At 34.9% G+C, this 20,357-nt stretch overlaps 3 protein-coding genes across 3 annotated transcripts; 2 read left to right on the top strand and 1 right to left on the bottom strand.

Moving 5' to 3' along the window:
- The first annotated feature begins 883 nt into the window (after window positions 1–883).
- LOC113092783 (cytochrome c-like) lies at window positions 884–2,658 on the top strand. Its single transcript, XM_026258526.1, has 3 exons — window positions 884–1,030; window positions 1,846–2,020; window positions 2,106–2,658. Exons 2-3 carry the CDS (start codon window positions 1,852–1,854, stop codon window positions 2,249–2,251), a joined length of 315 nt encoding a protein of 104 aa, XP_026114311.1. The 5' UTR covers window positions 884–1,030; window positions 1,846–1,851; the 3' UTR covers window positions 2,252–2,658.
- Window positions 2,659–6,246: 3,588 nt separating this feature from the next.
- LOC113092768 (transcription factor NF-E2 45 kDa subunit-like) lies at window positions 6,247–13,961 on the top strand. The gene is made up of 4 exons (XM_026258504.1): window positions 6,247–6,437; window positions 9,944–10,159; window positions 10,315–10,476; window positions 11,761–13,961. Exons 1-4 carry the CDS (start codon window positions 6,405–6,407, stop codon window positions 13,027–13,029), a joined length of 1,680 nt encoding a protein of 559 aa, XP_026114289.1. The 5' UTR covers window positions 6,247–6,404; the 3' UTR covers window positions 13,030–13,961.
- A 381-nt stretch (window positions 13,962–14,342) lies between these two features.
- On the bottom strand, window positions 14,343–18,526 carry mtx2 (metaxin 2). The gene is made up of 10 exons (XM_026258516.1): window positions 18,352–18,526; window positions 17,923–17,970; window positions 17,755–17,801; window positions 17,566–17,638; window positions 17,308–17,384; window positions 17,147–17,239; window positions 16,381–16,419; window positions 15,271–15,396; window positions 15,079–15,155; window positions 14,343–14,952 (listed from the first exon to the last, which is right to left on the bottom strand). Exons 1-10 carry the CDS (start codon window positions 18,389–18,391, stop codon window positions 14,748–14,750), a joined length of 825 nt encoding a protein of 274 aa, XP_026114301.1. The 5' UTR covers window positions 18,392–18,526; the 3' UTR covers window positions 14,343–14,747.
- Window positions 18,527–20,357: the final 1,831 nt, after the last annotated feature.

The following is a 20,357-nucleotide window of genomic DNA, read 5'->3' as shown; positions in this document are numbered from 1 at the left end:
TAAAACACAAAATACAATGTGGAATTTATAACACAGGTAACACACCTGTGAAAAATGGATCATTCCTTCATGTTAACAATACATTTTATTCTATTTTTACAGACTTTTGTGTACCATACTAACTATCAAGGTCGCTGTGATTTCGCCAAGTAAGATATGTTACTGGATCAACATCTTTTGTTTATCCTGGATCAACATTACTGTCCAGAAATGTGGACTAAACCCAATCCCTATGCCTAAACCTAACCCTACCCATCATTTATTCCTAAAATCAGAGGGAATTAATAGCTGATTAACAAGGGTGTAGAAGCACCTAACCCTGATCGTAAGCCTAAAACAGATATTTCCTGAAAAGTTAATTGAAATGTTGTTCCAGGATCAACAAGGATGTTGATCCAGGAATATGTTGTAGGCTACTTGGTGAAATCACAGTCACCTATCAATACACTGCTTAAAACCAAATACATAAAATATGTAACTGTTCAATAATTAAATGTTGGAAAAAAGACAAATCTGATCATAAATCACAAATTAAAATGTTTTATGTTTTATATTACTTTTATGAACAAGTAACATTTAACAAAAATATATTTCGCTGAGATTTGAGTAATCTTGTTGCTTATTTTTGAACGCTGTTTTGTGTAATGCTCATGCAATGACATCACAACGTCATTTAGCTACTTTTTGCAACAAATCGATCTGCCTTTAACAGACGAAGTGTCATCTTATTTTGTCATCATGTGCATCAATTCCTTTGTTCTGCTGAACACTAAGGAGGAAATTTAGAAGAATGTTTGCAAACATGCAGGTTTCTGCCACCATTTCTTTTACTGTCTATGGACGACTTTTACTATCTATGTGGACGACTCACGCACGCAGCGCGTAATTGTGACGTCAAATACCGGCGCCCTCTCGCGCCTCTAAAATGAAATGACCTTTCCTTTTCTCCCTGATACAGAATCGGTCCGTCGACCGGCACGAACAGAGTACCGCATTCTGCAAGATAAGGATACCTCACACGGTCTGAGAGGTAATACTACCAGCTCTAAAAAACCGATCCGGTCCGTCGCGTTGATGATCGTAAATGTGACATTTAAAATGAAATGGAGGATTTTGAAGCGGTTCTGAGGAAGTGTATAAGGTTGCGTAAGCTCACCGGTACTCTTCAATATCAACTGTATGTCAGAGAAGGAATGTATAGGGTTTAATAACAATCTCTGTATTTTTGTAATTCTACCAACAGGAAGGCTCGTTTCGGTAATTGAGTCGTAATAAACATTCAGTAATTAATGGGAAAATGTGCTTTATGGGACGCTAGCCAGATGTGGCTAGCTGTTAGCTTCCGCAACGTGGATCTACGCCGGTTTACGACTTCTGCTGTGTTCCTCGGAAATGTATAGCTTATCTGAGAGTCTTTTGATAAGTTAATTTGGGATTTTGTCATGAACTCCGATCTGTCTTCTCATTAATGGTAAACTAGTTCTCACAGGCGAATGGCTAATGAGCTATACTTAAGTGATTAAGGTTTGTTTTAATGAAGGCGATTTAAGGTTATCCTCCATCTTAATGCCGAGGTGTTTCACAGATACGAGTTTGTAGTGTTTGGATGTCATAGGAAACATAATCCATCTATCTAGAAACCAAGAAACGATGCTTTACTTATCTACTGGAGGTGAACTGACATTATAAGCCATCATAGACGTTAATTTGGTCAACTTGTGTCTTGACGCTTATGGGTTAAGCTCCATCCTTGAATGACCTTCTGATGATCTGTCCCCTGTGCTTTTAAACTGTTTACCCTTCAAATGCCTTTCTGCAGTCTTTTCACCTCTCCTTTACTTCTAGGTAAATATGGGTGACGTTGAAAAGGGAAAGAAGGTTTTCGTCCAGAAGTGCGCCCAGTGCCACACAGTAGAAAACGGAGGAAAGCACAAAGTGGGGCCAAATCTTTGGGGTCTTTTTGGACGAAAGACTGGTCAGGCAGCGGGATTTTCCTACACTGATGCCAATAAGAGCAAAGGTAAGGCTTGCTGATGATGTTACAGTTTGTTTGAGGTTCACAATATGATGTATTGATAATGTTTAACACATTTTTCTTTTTACAGGCATTGTATGGAGTGAAGACACCTTGATGGAATATTTGGAGAATCCCAAGAAGTACATTCCAGGCACAAAGATGATCTTTGCTGGGATTAAGAAGAAGGGCGAAAGGGCAGACCTTATTGCATACTTAAAGTCATCCACATCATAATACAGTTAAAGAGTGAGGACACTGCAATATTTAAATTAATTGTTTGTAGTTTGGGTTTGAATATCTTTAACGATATCTATTCAAATAATGTGACAGATTCAGTGGCCAGGATTATTCATAATAACACGTGGCATATTTCTATTGCCAGTCCATTTTAGCGGTGAAGATTTCCACCTTGTTTGTCCAAGTAATGTAAAAATGAGTCCAGTTACTGCATATCCCCAGTGTATCCACAGAGGGAATGAAATCTGTGTCCCCTGGTTTCACAGGAGCTGTTGTACATTAAATTAAATTGTACTGAACCCCTTAAAGTATTTGGATAACAGTGAAAGACTAAACAAGCAGCATGCTTATTGGTAACATTGTATCAGATGGATTTAATCTGTCAAATAAAACTGTGAAAACTACATTTTGGTCATGTCTATTCATGTTCTAATGCATTTGCCTGCTGGTGTTTTTGTTTGTGCACTTTAGAGATGGCTCACAATTTCAGTTTTACCTTTTGAGTTTCAGTTCACAATGTACCAAGCAGACCCTTTAGGAGTCAGATGACAATGTACTGTTGCACTGCCATGAGTGATCAATTATAACATTATTATTATTGCACAAAATAATATTATTACAGCAGTTTAATACTACTAAAGGGCACTCAGCTGGCTTTATGTGCTCTTTTTTTCAGATTCATTACATACTAATTATGGATTTAGATCTAGAATAACTAACAGTAAAGAAGTAACCATTATTCATGGATGTAAGCATAGACACTTGATATCATTTTTGCCTTGAACCGGTTGGTTAACTGTCATATGTGACCTGGGTGCAAAGGTCAACATTTATAACTTCATGAGCAAATTGCAAACAAAAGTTATCAGGAAAGACGTGTTATAGGTAACATTCAAACGATCTCATATAAAGTGACTGCGTAGCGACTCTTGCCTAACAGACTTTCTCAGCCTCATCTGAGATTGAACTTAGACATTATAAGTAGATACACATCTACCCCGAGTCATTAAAACTGCAACAGTTTCAATGTCATTAGAAGCGTTATTTCAAGTGAAAACACCGCCCCCTGCAGGACACCGAACGTTACGCAACGATATTTTGTAACACTTTTTTAAAATAGAACAAACTGCACAATCACAATGGATGTTTGTTGAAACACGTAAGACGTGATGTCTTATATTTGTCTATATACTGTATTTTTATTTGAATAAACATTTAGTATAATCCATGGCTTCACAATATACCAGTGAAATATATCAACATTTTGATTTATGGTAGATGTAATTTCGATACTGTGACATTTAATATGAATATATTTGTTATATCCTATTTATTGCAGAATCTCTTGTTGATTTATGCCTTTGACATAAATAGAGCAAATACACTACCCGTCTGTGTTTGTCATTGAGAGGAACCCCTGCCGGATCTTGAATATCGAAGATAGAGCAAGTGTGTTGGGTCACAGTGTCAACGAATACAGCAACGTTTCACTTCTCTTGTTTGACCTACAATCTATGAGCAGTCAATTACATCAACATTCTCAAGGTGAATGTGTCCGATACAGGTACTGAGATAAAGAATATAAATAAGACATGAGCTGGGAGGGATCAGAGGACGGTGCTGCCAGAGAACTCCACTAGAGAGCAGCAGTCAGCTGTATTTCATTTCTTTCTTTCTCTCGTGTAAAACTGTAAAAGTTATCCACCATAAAAATGCAGGTGAAAAAAATAGAAGAGTTACAGTTACTCGCATGCACATTGGATAATGAAGACGTTATTGTTCTTTATTAATTAAGAGACTACATTCAAATTTTTCACTTTTTAATAACAACAACTGCAAAACTTTATTTCGCTTAAGGGTTTCAAGGATAACATTCAGAATATTTAGCAGAACTCTGATGCAATACACTTAAAAACTGAGAAGGTAGTCTCTTTAAATGCATTATGTGCCATTAATTGACCAAATTATATACTTGTGACTGCCTGCCTTTTGCAAAATATACATTTACGTAAACCATTTTAGTTCCAGCAACACTTAGTAATATAATCCATTTTGAGTTCCAACAGAATATTACAAGCCAAGAAAACTAAATCCTTCCAAACTTGTGTTTTCCAAAATCGGCAAGCTGTTAACCATGCCTCTAATTTGAATTTTGATGATATCATCATAAATACATGTCACTCATTGTTGACTGCATTTAAATAAATACTAGGAAGGATTGAGTTAAAAAGTCAATTTGATGTCAACATCTGAATTTCAGAAAAATTATGTAAACAAAACCATGCAAAATTATGTTAACAAAAAGCATATTAATATAAGTTAAAGTAAACACTTAAACCAGTCCTGAAACTTGAAACAAGCCTTTATTTTCTCGGGGATCAATAGAGATTTGATGGGTGGAGCTTCTAGAGCAAAGTTCTGTAATGCACTGACCACACACTCACACAGCCAGAGTGGACCACAGAACTTTCCCCGAGGAGCCATGGTTGAATGTGTTTGTTTCTCTGTATAAGTGTGTCCAAATGTGCATACTAACTTGTGTGGGTATGCAACTTCGGAAGAGGAAGTCTATAAGTCTTTCTGAATTCTAGATTTGTGTTTAAAATGTATCAAACATTTACTGCAACCATTTGGGCTTCAGTCAGTTCGCTGGCAGTTGCCTTGAGAAGGTTACCCACTGAGGACCAATCAGCTCCTGAGGTTCCTGGGAAGTAAAACACATGTTAGAATTTATGTCCACTCTCTAGAATGAGCTGACGTGTCTCCATGCATTAGCAACTTCAAACTGTTGCAACAAAATTTAGGACAATCCTAATTTGACACAGCCTGTAATGGAGGTCTTATTTTATACAACCCACAAATGTTTATTTTGGCATGTTGAAACAAAAAAAATCCAAGAGTGTGAAAATATATATATATAGATATAGATAGATGAACATACACATATACTTTTTGCTTCTTTTGTAGGCTATAATATTTCAATTCACCAATTCAGTTTTGAGAATCAGATTTAAAAATGTAGCCTACATACTGACTTACATGTGATTTTGTAAAGAGCTGAAAGCTTTTGTTCAAAACAACAGTCATCCATGTTTTTGGACAGGTTCTCTGCTCAGGTTTTGTATCCAAAACTTCTCGAATTACTCTGTTAAATAGTTTAAGCTTGGCATCACTTTAAGAACTGCCTAAAGCAGTATAATTTAGTGCGTGCGCTTTTCTGAGTTTTATGCATCTTCTCCAAAATCATATATTAGAGGCCAAAGCCACTAATGGAAGTTTAATTCTGGACTGTGAAGTGTCCGCTTACCTCACGGCTGACCGGTGGCTCGATCTCCTGGCTGGAGCAGACTGAATGCATTGCTGGACCCCCTCTCTCTCTTTCTCTCTCTCTCTCCGTCGCTAAAGGAATGTCGACGTGGAGCTGCCAAACGTGAACGTGTCGGGTGCTCATGAACGCGCTCGTCGGAGATCTCCTCCGAGCTCGTACCCTTGGCATAGGTAGAGTGGGCATGGCGCTAATCACAGCTACCTGTCACATTTCGTGGCGTGTTGAAAACTGAACTAAAGGGGAAGACATTCTTGAACGACGGACAATGCATGATTCATCTGAAGCTGTTACATTATGTACATTTTTTTTAAAAGTAGCATATTACTTTGTACAGTGTGCATGATTAATATTGGGAACACTTCATGAAAACAAAATCATCATAATATTTTACTTGGCTATTGAACTAAATTATATTTTTACGTAGCGTAGTAGACCGTAAAAATAAAACGAGTAAGTAGCAGTTAGTATGCCTTTATTTTACGCTTTAAGAAGTTAAAGTTTGCTTTTTCGTTTGTGACGGTGAAGACTCGAGATAAAACTGTTTCATCAACATGATTATTGATGATGAAAGAAGGTTGTAAAGGCATGTTGTAAAGTGACGAAGACATGTCTAGTTGAGTTGAAAGCTGTTATTGGTCGATGCTTTTTAATATTTGTGTTCTGGTGTTTGATTGGCTGTTGGAGATAGTGGGCGTTTCCTCTCTGTATTTGGATTTTTTGGTTGTTACACACGCATGTCGTCAGATTTGATTCAGAAATATGCTCTGCTGACGCTTGTAATAGACCACCATCAGACCAGTCCTTCAACATTAACTGAAAGACATGGACGACCCTTCAGCTCAGTTTCAACACGAGGTAAGTTTAAATCAACAGTATTTTGAAACCAAATATATTTAGTTAAACTTTACAACATGGACTAGGTCATGTAAATCCACATATACGTCCATGAAATGTGGGGCAACTGATTGAAAAGGACTCATTTGTTTGTTGGAAAAGTCCCATTTTTGAAGTTGTGTAACACTAATTGTAGAATTGACGAGATGATCTTTAAAGTTACCTGCAAAATATATGCAGGTAAAAATTCAAATTGAAAGACAGGACTAGCCTATTCGAACTATAAACTTACCAAAGCATTGCAGTGTTCAAAAGAAATAAAAGAAAATTATTGTTTTGTCAAATTGTTTATACATGCAGTTTGGACCTTTTTTTTTTTTTTTTGTTACCTACTTCATCTTGAAGTAGTGTGTGTGTGTGTGTGTGTGTGTGTGTGTGTGTGTGTGTATATATATATATATATATATATATATATATATATATATATATATATATATATATATATATATATATAACCTGCAGTTAAAAAGTTTGGGATAAGTACATTTTTTTAATGTTTATTTTATTAAGTTTATAAAGCTCGTGAATTCTGTATATATTTGATCAAAAACACAGAAAGAAAAAAATTAGTTTTGTGGAATAGTATTTATTAGTTTTCTATTTGAATATACTTTAAAATATAATTTATTCATGCGAAGCCAAGCTGAATTTTCAGCATCATTACACTAGTCTTCAGCGTCACATTATCCTAGAAATCATTCTTATATGCTGATTTATAATCAGTGTTGGAAACAGTTGTGCTGCCCGCTTAATAGTTTTTGAGACCTGTGATACTTTTTTTCAGGATTATTATTATTATTATTATTATTATTATTATTATTTTAAATAATTAATACTTTTATTCCGCAAGGATGTGATAAATTAAATTACAATTAAATTAAATGGATAAAAAGTGATGACTCTTATTTCTTTTAAATGGTGTTCTTGTTAACTTTTTTTTCCATCAAAGAATCGAAGAAGAATCGAAGAAAAAAAGTATTGCAGGTTCCAAACAGTTTCAACACTAATAATTATTTTCAATAAAATATAGTAGCATTGATAATTATAAATAAATGCAACAATTAAGCATAGAACATAAAATATAATATAATATAAATATAATTTAAAAATAAATAAAGTTACTTTAAATTGTAATATTTCTTACAGTATTGTTGATCAAATAAATGCATCCTTGGCCCAAGGTCTCTGTAACTCTCAGGGAGGCCACCTACATAAAATTAGTCTCATCTGTCATGAATTCAAGTAACTGGGTTGGTTAAATAAACATTTCACTTTGTGCACCTGATCCAGACACACCCAAGGCTGCACCACTGTTTTAGGGTGGGTTGCCATTTACCCCAATAAGAAGAGTTGATTCATAAATCAGTTATCTTTTATGCACACAAAGATCTATCAGCATGTCTACACTTTAACACAGTTGCATCATCACACACCCAGCTGTAGGCGTGTGTATTCACCTTTCACTCAGCTTACCTTTATACCTTCTTTCTCCCAGTTATTATTGTTCAGAAGTTTTTTTTTGTTTTTTTTTTTTTTTTTTGTTGTTTTTTTTAATCTGATGAATTGTTTTCACTTGCTCAGTGAACTAAATTCGACCTTCTACGTAAGCTGAAGCATTTATTTACTTGCGTGACTTCAGTAAGAGGGCAACAAGTTCAAGGTGTTTATGACTGACTCCATTACAAATGCTTAGAAGTTTTGTTTGTGTTCCAGCTTACAAATTGTGTTCAATTTGAAGACCGCGGTGTCATGGCCTTCAGGTTAACACACACACTTTTTACACAGAAACAGCAGAGCTGGAATGGACATACGTTGATTATAGGGTCTGAAAATGGTGAAATATGCTTGAAAACATTTTTAATCACAGTGTGCATCTATATCTCACATTGTAAACACCAATGGCAATATCAATCACTGATAGTGAATTAAAAAGACAGTAAAACTAGATTACAAATTAGGCTTTAAACCACAGTAAGTGACAAGCTGACTCCTGTTGTTCCCTAGTGTGTGATTCTCTGAGAAGACCAGGTCATAAAAATGTCAGTTTGTCAGAACTAAACTACTTTTTTTTCTTTGCAACTGTAACATTTTGTTTGCTCACTGGGGGAAACAAAATGGATATTGAACAACCCCAAATAAATCTACATATTTAAATTTTTTTAAATACATTTCAAAATAGGCAAACATATATTTGCTAAAATATGTTAACAAATATATTGTGAGTTATTATTAGCTAAACATATTTTCAACACACACAGAGAGAGAGAGAGAGAGTTCATTTTCTGTGTATTTTTGAAAATACATTTCATTTTTAAAATGCATTTAACTTTCACATTGTCTATAACAGATGAACATGAACGCATATCATTTATGCAACAATCAAGGAACATATACACTAGATACAAAAAGTTTACATTATTGAATCATCAAATCTAGTTTTGATATCCAATAGGCTATTCCACAAACATGTATTTAGCCTCTGTTGGTCTGTTCTACCTGAAGAAAGCTATCTTTTACCATTCCCATTAATCTCAACAGCAGTTGTTCTGCTTTACTTCCTTAAGTACTCTCTGTTCATGGGATCATTCAGGTGTTTTGTTTTTAGAGCCAATCACCTAAGCCATAACTGGATTCATGCCACCCAGCCAAACATTTACCCCTTGTCTGAACTCTTCTGATCTGCACTGAAATGAACTTGTCTGATGCAAACTTCTCTAATCTGAACTGAATTGAACTTACCTGAACTGAAATGGATTGAAATTTATGAAATTGTTCTATTTGTATTTTCAGTTCCACGTCTGTAGTGTGCACCATAGATGTCACTGACATTTACTTTAAGTAGAAAACAAAGCAGAGACACAAAGCACTTTATTGGTCTAGTGCCATATATCAGGCTCCCTCAGTGGCAGCACAACCTCTGTCCATACAATCAGGGCTCATAAATGCATTGATTACCTTTTTATCATATCAAAAGAAGTAATTATAACTGATCTTACATCAATGATTCTCAACCTTTTTGACTCCAGGGCCCCACATTGTCCACAATGATATTCAAAGGCCCCATAACTTTTCCAGTCATTCATAATTTACTGGATAAGTCAGAAGAAATATTTTCTTCTCTGTAGTTTGCTTAGAAGTTGTCTAATAATTCACTCAGTTTAATTTGTTTTGTGATCCGGTGAAATTAAAGCATGTTTTACTGTATTCATAAAATAAAATGATCTGCCTTGATAGTGTTTATTGTTATTCCATGGTACACCAACCCGAAAGTTTACAGGTGTATTTGGTGAGAAGGCACCTGCCAAGCAAATGAATGTGAATGCAAATCGCACACAAAAACATGACTGGTATTGTTAGAGTTCACTGAAAGTTTATGCAAACATGCTCTTATTGTTATACCAGGGTGCACAGCCACATCCAAACATGGTCAATTGTCTGTTTTACATGATGTCTCTCTGGATTTTTAGGATTTGATAGATATTTTATGGAGACAGGATGTCGATTTGGGGGTGAAGCGAGAGATCTTTGATGGATGTCTTCGGCAGAGAGAGGAGGAGAACACGAGAGCAAGAGAAACAGAGTTAAAAAGAGAGCAAGAGTTTGAAAGGATCATGCAAAGGTTACAGAAACTAGACAAGGAAACTGGAGAGTTTTTGCCTAGTCCTTCATCTGTGAACTCCCAGGTGACCATTTTAACAGCTCCACATGAACAAATAGCAACAAATAAACAGCGTGCATCCCTAAAATAAATAAATCTCTCAAAATAACACTTGTGTGCACACCCACACACTCTCTATTGTCAAGTGTTGCTTACAGAGCTATTTTCACCATGTTTTAGGCTGTGCCCTTCTCAGAGACATTGCATTCTACAGAGTTTACTCAGCGTTCACCTGTTACCCAGAATCCTCTGCTGTCTGCACTGCTTTTGTCTCAGAAGTCTCAGAAACCTCCTTGTCAAGAGCAGGCTTTTAGTGAACTGCTGTCACTGCCAGACTTACAGGTATTTATGTACACAATGCAGAAAGATGTACACAGACATGCCTCAACTGGTGCATGGTTGGCATTTCTTTTTGGAATACATTTTCCTTCTTGCAAGCTACATTAAATTTGGGTAACTGTAAACTGTAAGAGGCTCTATGGTAATTTTAAAGCCACTGCATTTTTTTTTTAAATCACTTATAAGTCCGCACATTCTTAATAGAGTTGCCTTAGGAAAATATAGTGAGCATTTATTGATGATTTAAATGAAATGTAAAAATGACTAAAAGTTAACATAATTGACAGGTGACTAAACTGTTGTTGGTATAGCTACCATAAAATAAAATATCTATAGTTTAATATATTTACTCATGTATTATTTATAAATTGTAACTACAGTATGATTCAACTTTGTTATTTAAAACGTGCTTTATTAAATATATATATATATATATATATATATATATATATATATATATATATATATATATATATATATATATATATATATATATATATATATATATATATAATGTAATATGTTTCAATAAAATTTCATAAACAAATTACAATTTCATAAAAGTATCTAGTTGTCAAATCCTCTTAAGTTACATTCTGGTCTGCATATTTAGGTAAACATTAAAACCAGACAAAGGATTATTACCAAGTATCTAATCAGTAATATTAAAAATGTTAAAGCAATAGTAAATAATTTGAGGTGTGTGCTTATTTGAGATATGATGAGTTAATGTTTAGATTGTATATCATAGTATAGCATGAAGGTAATGTCCCCACTATCGTTATAATGGCATTGTGGTGACATATCACAATTGTCTCTAGCATGGCCTTGTCTCTAACAGCTCACACAGTCCCACTCCTCCAAGTCTAGCATGGGTTGGGTAATAGACTGTAGTAGATCCTCTGCACCAGCAATAGGGTCCATCGCTGCAGGTAGTGACTGCATTGAGTCTGCTTGTGACCACTGTCCTGTATCAAAAAAAAATAGCAAGTGAGACAATGAAACTTTCTGACCCCAAACCTTTAAACAGTAGTGTAAATATTTTAGATCACCATGTACAGCCTATGCACATCTAAAATCTCAGTGAGCATATGAATAATACGCAATCCATTGATATAAATGTTCTATTTTTAATACAACGATTTTTGACTCCAAAATGTTTATACGAAATATGTATACTGTGGAGGTTGCAAAATAATATCATACCTCTTTGTTAACTACAGAATTGAATTATCAGGGAAAAAAAATGTCTAATATAATTCAAATACTGTTTTGTTTCTCTGTTAGTATTATTTGGATGTCCTGGAGTCTGAGGGCTCAAGCTTGCCCCTAGAGGATATCACCGAAATCAGCCACCACAACCTGCCCGAGCCACAGAGGGAAAACTCAACAGATGCGCTGTGTGGCATCACACAGACAATATCAGACTCTTTTGAGGTTTCTCAGCCTTTGTCATGCATGCCCTCTGATCCCATAGAGATCCTGGAAACATGCATACAGACATTCTCGGATCAAGGAAATCCTACACCTTCACCTTCAAACACAATTTACAGCTGCAGTACCCCTGATAATCATGTGATTTTACCTAAATGCCACATAAACTCAAGCGATTCAACCCTCAGTGAGTTTTGCCCATATACCATCAATACCAGTAAACCTGAACAATTAAATTGTGCACCTGGAAGGGACGCTCCACAGACGCTTTTACAATTTGAGGAGCGCCACGTTCTTCTGGGGTTTGATGACTCCGTTTCAGTTGGCTCTTTGGATTTAGAGACGTCCCTCTACGCTGCTGACACCTTAAGTATAGGCCAATCAGACAAGGATGAGTTGGAGAGCATCCAATCAGATTACACCGATCTGCTGCCTTTATCTATGCACTCTGATGCTGTGGAGGCAACGCTGTATGAAACTGTTACGTCTGCACAACACCAAACTCAAAATGAACCAACACCTAAAAATTCAAATCAAGCAAATCCCTTAACCACAAGCAGAGCTGCAGGTGTCCGGCGCGTATGTCGTGATGAACAGCGGGCCCAAGCCATGAGTTTGCCGCTTAGTGTGCATGACATCATCAACCTGCCTGTGGAAGCATTTAACGAAGCCATCAACTCTTACAAACTCAGCAGCGCTCAACACACCCTCATCAGAGACATTCGGAGACGTGGTAAAAACAAGATGGCAGCCCAGAGCTGTCGCAAACGAAAGCTGGATTGTTTCATTGATCTCGAAGACGAGATTGAGAGGCTGAAGAGGGAGAAGGAGCAAATCAAGGAAGAAAATGAGAGGAGAGCTAGAGAACTTCAAGAGACGAAAGAGAAGCTCAAGAAACTTTACAATGAGGTGTTCAGACGGCTGAGAGATGAACATGGGAACTCCTACAACCCTAGAGAGTACAAACTTCAGCAGAGCACTGACGGGACGGTTTACCTGCTGCCACGTGGCACAGCCAACAAGACAAATACGCCAACAGAGGATTTACCTTTGCTTTATAATAAACCTGAAGTACAGCAAAGCTCTTTTGGTGATTGTAACTTTACACACCAGGGACCTTAGTTTTGGGATGTTGTTGTCTTGAGGAATCACTAGCATCATCCCCCAGCCGCTGTTTTCAGCCATGCAGTACATTACTGTCTACTTGAAAAAAAGGGAAAGAATGAAATCTACAAAATTGTTGTCAATGTTACATTTAAATGACAACAGCTATGGTATTATACATTTTAGCTTGAATCATGAAGCTGATCCAGTCAGTGGAAATACATACATACTCTATATGTACATATATACTGTGTATGTGTGTATACACACACACACACACACACACAAAACTGTTCAAATGTTAGGTGTTAAGTTTTTTTTTTTTAAGTCAACTTTTTAAGTCTTTTGATCAAACTTGCATTAGAAACCGTAACAAATATGAAATTTTACAATTTAAAATAACTGTTTCCTATATTTTAATATATTTAAAAAATGTGTTTTTTTAGTAATGGCAACACTGAATTTTCAGCAGCCATCACTCTAGCATCACATGATGCTTCAGAAATCAATCTAATATGTTGATTTGGTAATTAAAAAACATGTAGTTATCAAGGTTGAAAACAATTTTGTTGCTTAATATTTTTGTGATACATTTTTTATTTATTCTTTCTCAGAATTCCTTGATGAATAGAGGTTGAATTAGATTTCACTTTTGATCGGGTTAATACATCCTTGCTGAATAATTCCAAATTTCTTTTACTGACCCAAAAACTTTTGAACAGTACAGTGTACTCCATAGAAACTATAGAAAATAAATGTGTCCACTTATGTATATTCACTGTATATGTATATTATATATGTCACACAAGTTTGGAAATAAGTAGATTATTTATTGAAAACTCCAGATTACAATTACATGACGAGATTATGAATAAATGAAATATTCATGCTATATGTACTTGGAAACTGTCAGATTTCTTGATGTCTAAAATACATATTCAGATGAAAAATGACTTGATGCTTGTAATGTTTATCTGCAACAGACAATCTGTTTTAGGAATACTTGTGTTCTAATAAGCAAGTTTTAACCACATTTTTTTGTATTCAGATACTCTAAGATTGTCATTTAGTTCCAATATATTTAAATCCAATAAAAACTGATTAAACTGATAAAAGCTAAATACAATGACATGTATAATTTATGTATTCACTGAATGTTGAGTATATGACTTCAATTTTATGCAGCATTATTACGCCCCCTGTTGGAGCAAAAAGAACACAGAAATGTTATGCTAAGTGTTTAGCTGCATTAAAGGACTGCCTCTACATTAAATAACGTTACATATTATAACACGTTTGAACTTTGCATGAACAGATTTCCTCAACACAGAAAAGTTTAAACTTAGAGTTTATTATACTTCACAGTGTAGGCACTTTCCCTGTACACATCATTAGACAAAGGCATCACACAGTGAAAAAAAAAAAAGATTTACATCACCTAAATTTTTATATAAGAAATCAGATTTTACTGTTGCGGCAGGCAGATTCCTGTTATGGCATTACGAACAGGCAAAGAAGTAGTTTTTGAATTGTGATGGGAACACTTAAAATATTCACAAACTTTTATTTAATGGCCCGTTCTCCATCCTACTGATCTATAACAATGATGGTTTAGCCTCAACAGAACTAACAATGTTGTTTTTTAATGCACATAGGACGTTAAAGACATCAATCATTTCAGCCAGATCAATCACTTGAGATCAGAGGAGTGAGAAATGTTGGGCAAAGTGAGGAGCTCAGGGTAGTGAGCCTTTGGAATGGCGTGAGGACCCCGACTGGCTCTCTCGTTCATGCTCCTTAAAGTAAGTCTGTTCAATACGATGGCAGAAAGAAAGCAGGTTGGTGTAGGATTTAACCTTTTCAGCAAGCTCGTCGTTGGTCAGTTGTGTGGTGAGTATGGTGAAAAGATGACCAAACACTAGAGCATCTAGTTCAGTTGGCCTGTGACATTGAAAGTACAATTAGTTAATACAGCATGGGAAAACTGAGTTATTTAACATGTCTGTATGTGTATATGATGCTCACAAAATGATGTCTGTATGTGTATATGATGCTCACAAAACGTACTGTTTGCTGAAAAAGTAGGGCTGTGTTCCTAATCGCTGTGACAAGGCCTGACAGCACTGACTCACATCTTCATAAACCTAAGAAGAGGAAACCCGCACTAAACTTTATGTACCGGACATTGAGGAAAGAAAAACACAAAGTGACTTGCACAGTGAATTAAACTTAATTAACTTATCTGCACACAAAAAATACCTGCTCCAGACTCTTTCCAGACCATCCAATCGCATTCATCTTCCTCCGTACCTCCCACTGCTTCTGATAGGCCAGAATGTGATTGAGGGGCCAAGAATAGGGACTACTGTATCGTGGCCTAGAGATCTAAACAAACACTACCATTAAATATGTAACATGAAGTTATACATTTATAAATTTATTTATCTATATGCTGACATTAATTGCCATTGATGTCATCTTTGTTAATATTATATATATAGGTCATTCTCAAAAAATTAGCATATTGTAAAAAAGTTCATTATTTTCCATAATGTAATAATAAAAATTAAACTTTCATATATTTTTAGATTCATTGCACACCAACTGAAATATTTCAGGTCTTTTATTGTTTTAATACTGATGATTTTGGCATACAGCTCATGAAAACACAAAATTCCTATCTCAAAAGATCAGCATATTTCATCCGACCAATAAAAGAAAAGTGTTTTTAATACGAAAAAAGTCAACCTTCAAATAATTATGTTCAGTTATGCACTCAATACTTGGTCGGGAATCCTTTTGCAGAAATGCTCTTCTCGTCGTGCAGCGTTTTTTGCCACACTTTTTCCTTCCCACAGACTTCCCACTGAGGTGCCTTGATACAGCACTCTGGAAACAGCCTATTCGTTCAGAAATTTCTTTCTGTGTCTTAACCTCTCGTATTGAGGGTGTCAATGATGGCCTTCTGGACAGCAGTCAGATCGGCAGTCTTACCCATGATTGCGGTTTTGAGTAATGAACCAGGCTGGGAGTTTTTAAAAGCCTCAGGAATCTTTTGCAGGTGTTTAGAGTTAATTAGTTGATTCAGATGATTAGGTTAATAGCTCGGTAAGAGAACCTTTTCATGATATGCTAATTTTTTGAGATAGGAATTTTGGGTTTTCATGAGCTGTATGCCAAAATCATCAGTATTAAAACAATAAAAGACCTGAATTATATAATTTGGTGTGCAATGAATCTAAAATATATGAAAGTTTAATTTTTATCATTACATTATGGAAAATAATGAACTTTTTCACAATATGCTAAGTTTTTGAGAAGGACAGGTATAATATATGATTTGGGAACATCCTTATACGTGACACATACCTCTGTAGCAGTATGGTCATCACACCACTGGATATACAACTAGAAAGAACAGGTAAAGTTTCACTAGTTTGCACTGTTTATCACTTAAGATAAAATGCATATAAATACATATAATTAGAGAAATCCACAAGCAAAGATACAAAATGTGCTGGAAATGTAGCTTTTTTTATACAAATGCAATCAATCAGATTTTTTGCATCAAAGGTTAGGGGTTGATGCGTTTTTTCTTTTTTCTTTTTTTTTTTTTTTAAGAAATTAATACTTTTATTGAGCATAGATGCACTATATTGATCGAAATTTACAATTTACAATTTCAACTAATGCTTTTTTATTACTTTCTGTTAATCAAATAATCCTGAAAAATGATATTATAAAAAAAATATTAAGCAGCACAACAACAACATAATATTAGTAATAATAATAGTAATTTTATATTATATTAGTATACTAGAGTTTTATATTAATAGTGCATTCAAATGATCTCTAAAGTATAATGTGACACTGAAGACTGGAGTAATGGCTACTAAGAGTTCAGCTTTTCCATTACAGGAGTAAATTATTTTTATAATAAACAAATTATATATTTAAAAATATATATTAAAATAGAAAAGAGTTGTTTCTGTAAAACATAATTTATAATATTACCCTTTTACTGTATTTTAACCAACTAAAAGATGCATTGGTGAGCATAAAAAACTTAAAAACAATATTGTACCACCCCCAAACTTTTGAAAGGTTTTGTATGATGACGTGTGCAGGTCTGTACCTCTGCAGTCAGCAGCATGTTATTCACCAACTCCATGTAAGCCTTCATCTCTGCCCTCTGGACATCATCCAACCCGTCGCTCAAAGAATGACCCTATGGACAAGCAACAGTCAAAAACTCTACGATTCATCTGGAATTTGTTTTTAGAGTGAGAGTGATACCTTTGCCTTTGTGAACTGAACTATCGGCCCCAATTCTGACACAACTTGATTTCCAACGTGGATGAAAGGAACCTTCCCTAATGAACAGAAAAGAGGAGACATCTCAAAACACATAAACAAGCTCTAACTAATATGTTCAACCTGACAAAGCAGAACCTCTTAACCACCACCCTTCCAGCATAAGATAAGACTTAGTAAAGGATTAAAAAAATAAACCTGAAAATGAGTGACTGTAAAGTGAAGAGTTTGGCTGCTCACCTGATGGTGACATGTATTCAGCATTTGCACGGCAGGACACCAGCACTGGCAGGCCACACATCCTCAGAAAAGTCTGCAAAACAAGAATAACTTCACTAACAAAAACAATTGGGCAATACATTTGTATTGTTGCCAGTGTGCACTGGGGAGTGTGTAAACTGACAAAGTGAGTAAGCCACTACTTTTCACCTGAACTGCCAGAGAGGATGCAGAATCAGACAGCAAGATTTGATCCTCTGCAAAAAAAACAAACAAAAAACAATATTAATGTTTGTTTCATTTGACATCTTTTATAGTTGCAAAAAGTTCATTCTAAATGTAGAACTAATAAACAGCTTCTCTTTTTTGATCGGTTACCCTTAAGAGGTTGGTACAGAGTTGCATTTTCAGGCCATGGCTCAGCAGCTGCGATAGAAAATGACATGATATGAAATTCTGACATCTCACAAATAATACTGTATATTTCCATTTTTTAGAAACTCTGACCCTATCTATCTTACCCCTATGTGGGCTTACATTATATTAAATATTAATAAACGTTTAATGGGTATCTTTATCTTTGACCCTGACAGTGGCACTGAAAATAACTTTATCTGCTGTTAACTTCAAAAATAAAAGACTCGTAAACAGAAGCAGTGGCTTAACTCTATGCAGATAAATTAAATGACTTTGTTGAAAGTAAGTAACGTTTCGTTACCGATTATCATCCTGACCTGCCCATCTCGAGCACAAAACCCTAACACAGCATTTTGGACATGCTACATTACACACAAGCCAAAACATTACCTGCAATCTGAGAGACGAAAGCCTCTGCAGCAAGAGACATGGCGGCGCAGAGGAAATCTACTTTAGTCTAAGCACAATAATTGATCGAAAAACTGAAATGGCATTAATTTCCAACGCAAGGGCAAAGCAAGCTCATGTCCCAGTGTAGTGACGTCATGCCGGAGTTCTTCCTGCTTTCTAGCCAATCACGTTCCTCCACTTCCGCTCGCGTAATAAGAAGGCGGCATTTTACTGCAGAAGCAAGCTACTATTTTCAACATTATTCTTAAAACCTATTCTTTTATTTATTTTTCTTAACTTTTTTTGTTTGTTTTGGTTTGTTATAAGCACAATACAACTGATTCCGGCTCTGTATATTTTATAGTTATTTATGTGCTAATGTATTTTATAGTGGAGGAGCAGGTGTCTGCACATGATCATTATGGTGCCTTTAGAACTGCGCGCGGACAGTAAATCATGTGTGCACGCCTTTCACTGTGTGTGAGCCGCATCTCAATTGTTTAAATGTTAGTCTATTATTATCCTAATTCGTAAAGATATTGATAATATTTATTACAGCTCATCAATATAAATATACGTGTATTAATAGTCAATGTTAATATGTTAAAGTACCCCTATTATGGGATCGAAAAGGTTCATTCGGTTTAAAAACGACTTGTTTCAATGATTCAGAGTCGACTCTTACTTTTGTGAAACAATAACTTAATGTGGTGCACCTTCAGATTTAAAACCTTTTCATTATGTTTTCATTCACTTAGAGCTGTTACACATTGCATGAAATGTACATCCATAAGAAGGGCACTTTAAATCTTGTAAAATCAATAATCTATGTCTATATTATACATTTTTAAATAGACGCATTAAGCCGAAGGCTATATTAGCTGATATTAGTGCTATTAGTTAATATCTCTGTTAATATGATTAAAGAGACAATTAATTGTAATAATTTCTTGATTTTATTGTATTGTATTTATTTGGAAACAAAAATGACACATTTTTAGACTTTCATTTATTGCACCTCATTATACATTTAGAACACTGACACAAATATTCAAGTCACATTTCAGCTTATCAGTACAGAATGTGCGTGTATTTTATTGTGCTGCTACATATTTTTTTTCCAGGTATGAGCAGGTCGGGGCATCTGTTCTCTAAAATGAAGGAAGGTAAGAAAGGATAGCTGAAGAAACAAAATTCAATACAAACACACATTAAAGACTTGGTAATATTATTATTATTATTTAGGATATACTATATGTAAGATAAAAATATTAGTCTTTTAACCTAATCGTATTAGCTAATTATTTGAAAGGCAAAAAAAAAAAAAAAAAAATACAACTATTTTACTCAGAACCTTTTGTTTTTGCATTCAATGTGCACAAATTAAACGATACAGATAAAAAATGCATTCAGGAAATGCAGTGTGGTTCTACATGGAAAGCAGACGTTTTTGCATCGTTCATATACTCCCCTAAAACCGAATCTGTGAATGTAAAATGTAAACACACATTCGGTTCTACAGGGTATATATAGACGACGGAACAAAGATTCCAAATGAACGTTCAGAAATGGAACCTGATAAAAAAAAAGAAGAGCAAAACGTTTCCACGGTCCAGACAATAAATAAATAAATACAAATAAAAAATAATAAAGGCGTTGATAATGTGTAACACCCGACAATTGAAAACACCCTGCAAACAAGAAAATCCCTTTTAAATCAAAGTCATTTCAGTTAAGATACAAATTACGGTCTTAAAGACCATTTAATCAATTATTTCGATCATATTAAAGCATATAGATAAAATGTATCTCAAGATAAAATAAAAGCCATTTTGAGGTAGGCTCAAATATTAATGAGTTTAATATTTTTTTCAGAATATGTTTTCATTATCTTAAGTATAGCAATATATTTTCTAAAATGCCTTTTGTAATCATGTTGGCTGATAAAAAAAGAATGTAATCGAAAAAATACAAATAAAATAAAACTATTTGAGAAATCTTCTTTC

The sequence above is a fragment of the Carassius auratus genome, chromosome 6 (assembly GCF_003368295.1).
Source record: "Carassius auratus strain Wakin chromosome 6, ASM336829v1, whole genome shotgun sequence".
Taxonomy (NCBI): Eukaryota; Metazoa; Chordata; class Actinopteri; order Cypriniformes; family Cyprinidae; genus Carassius; species Carassius auratus.
This window is presented reverse-complemented; position numbering and strand designations above follow the sequence as displayed.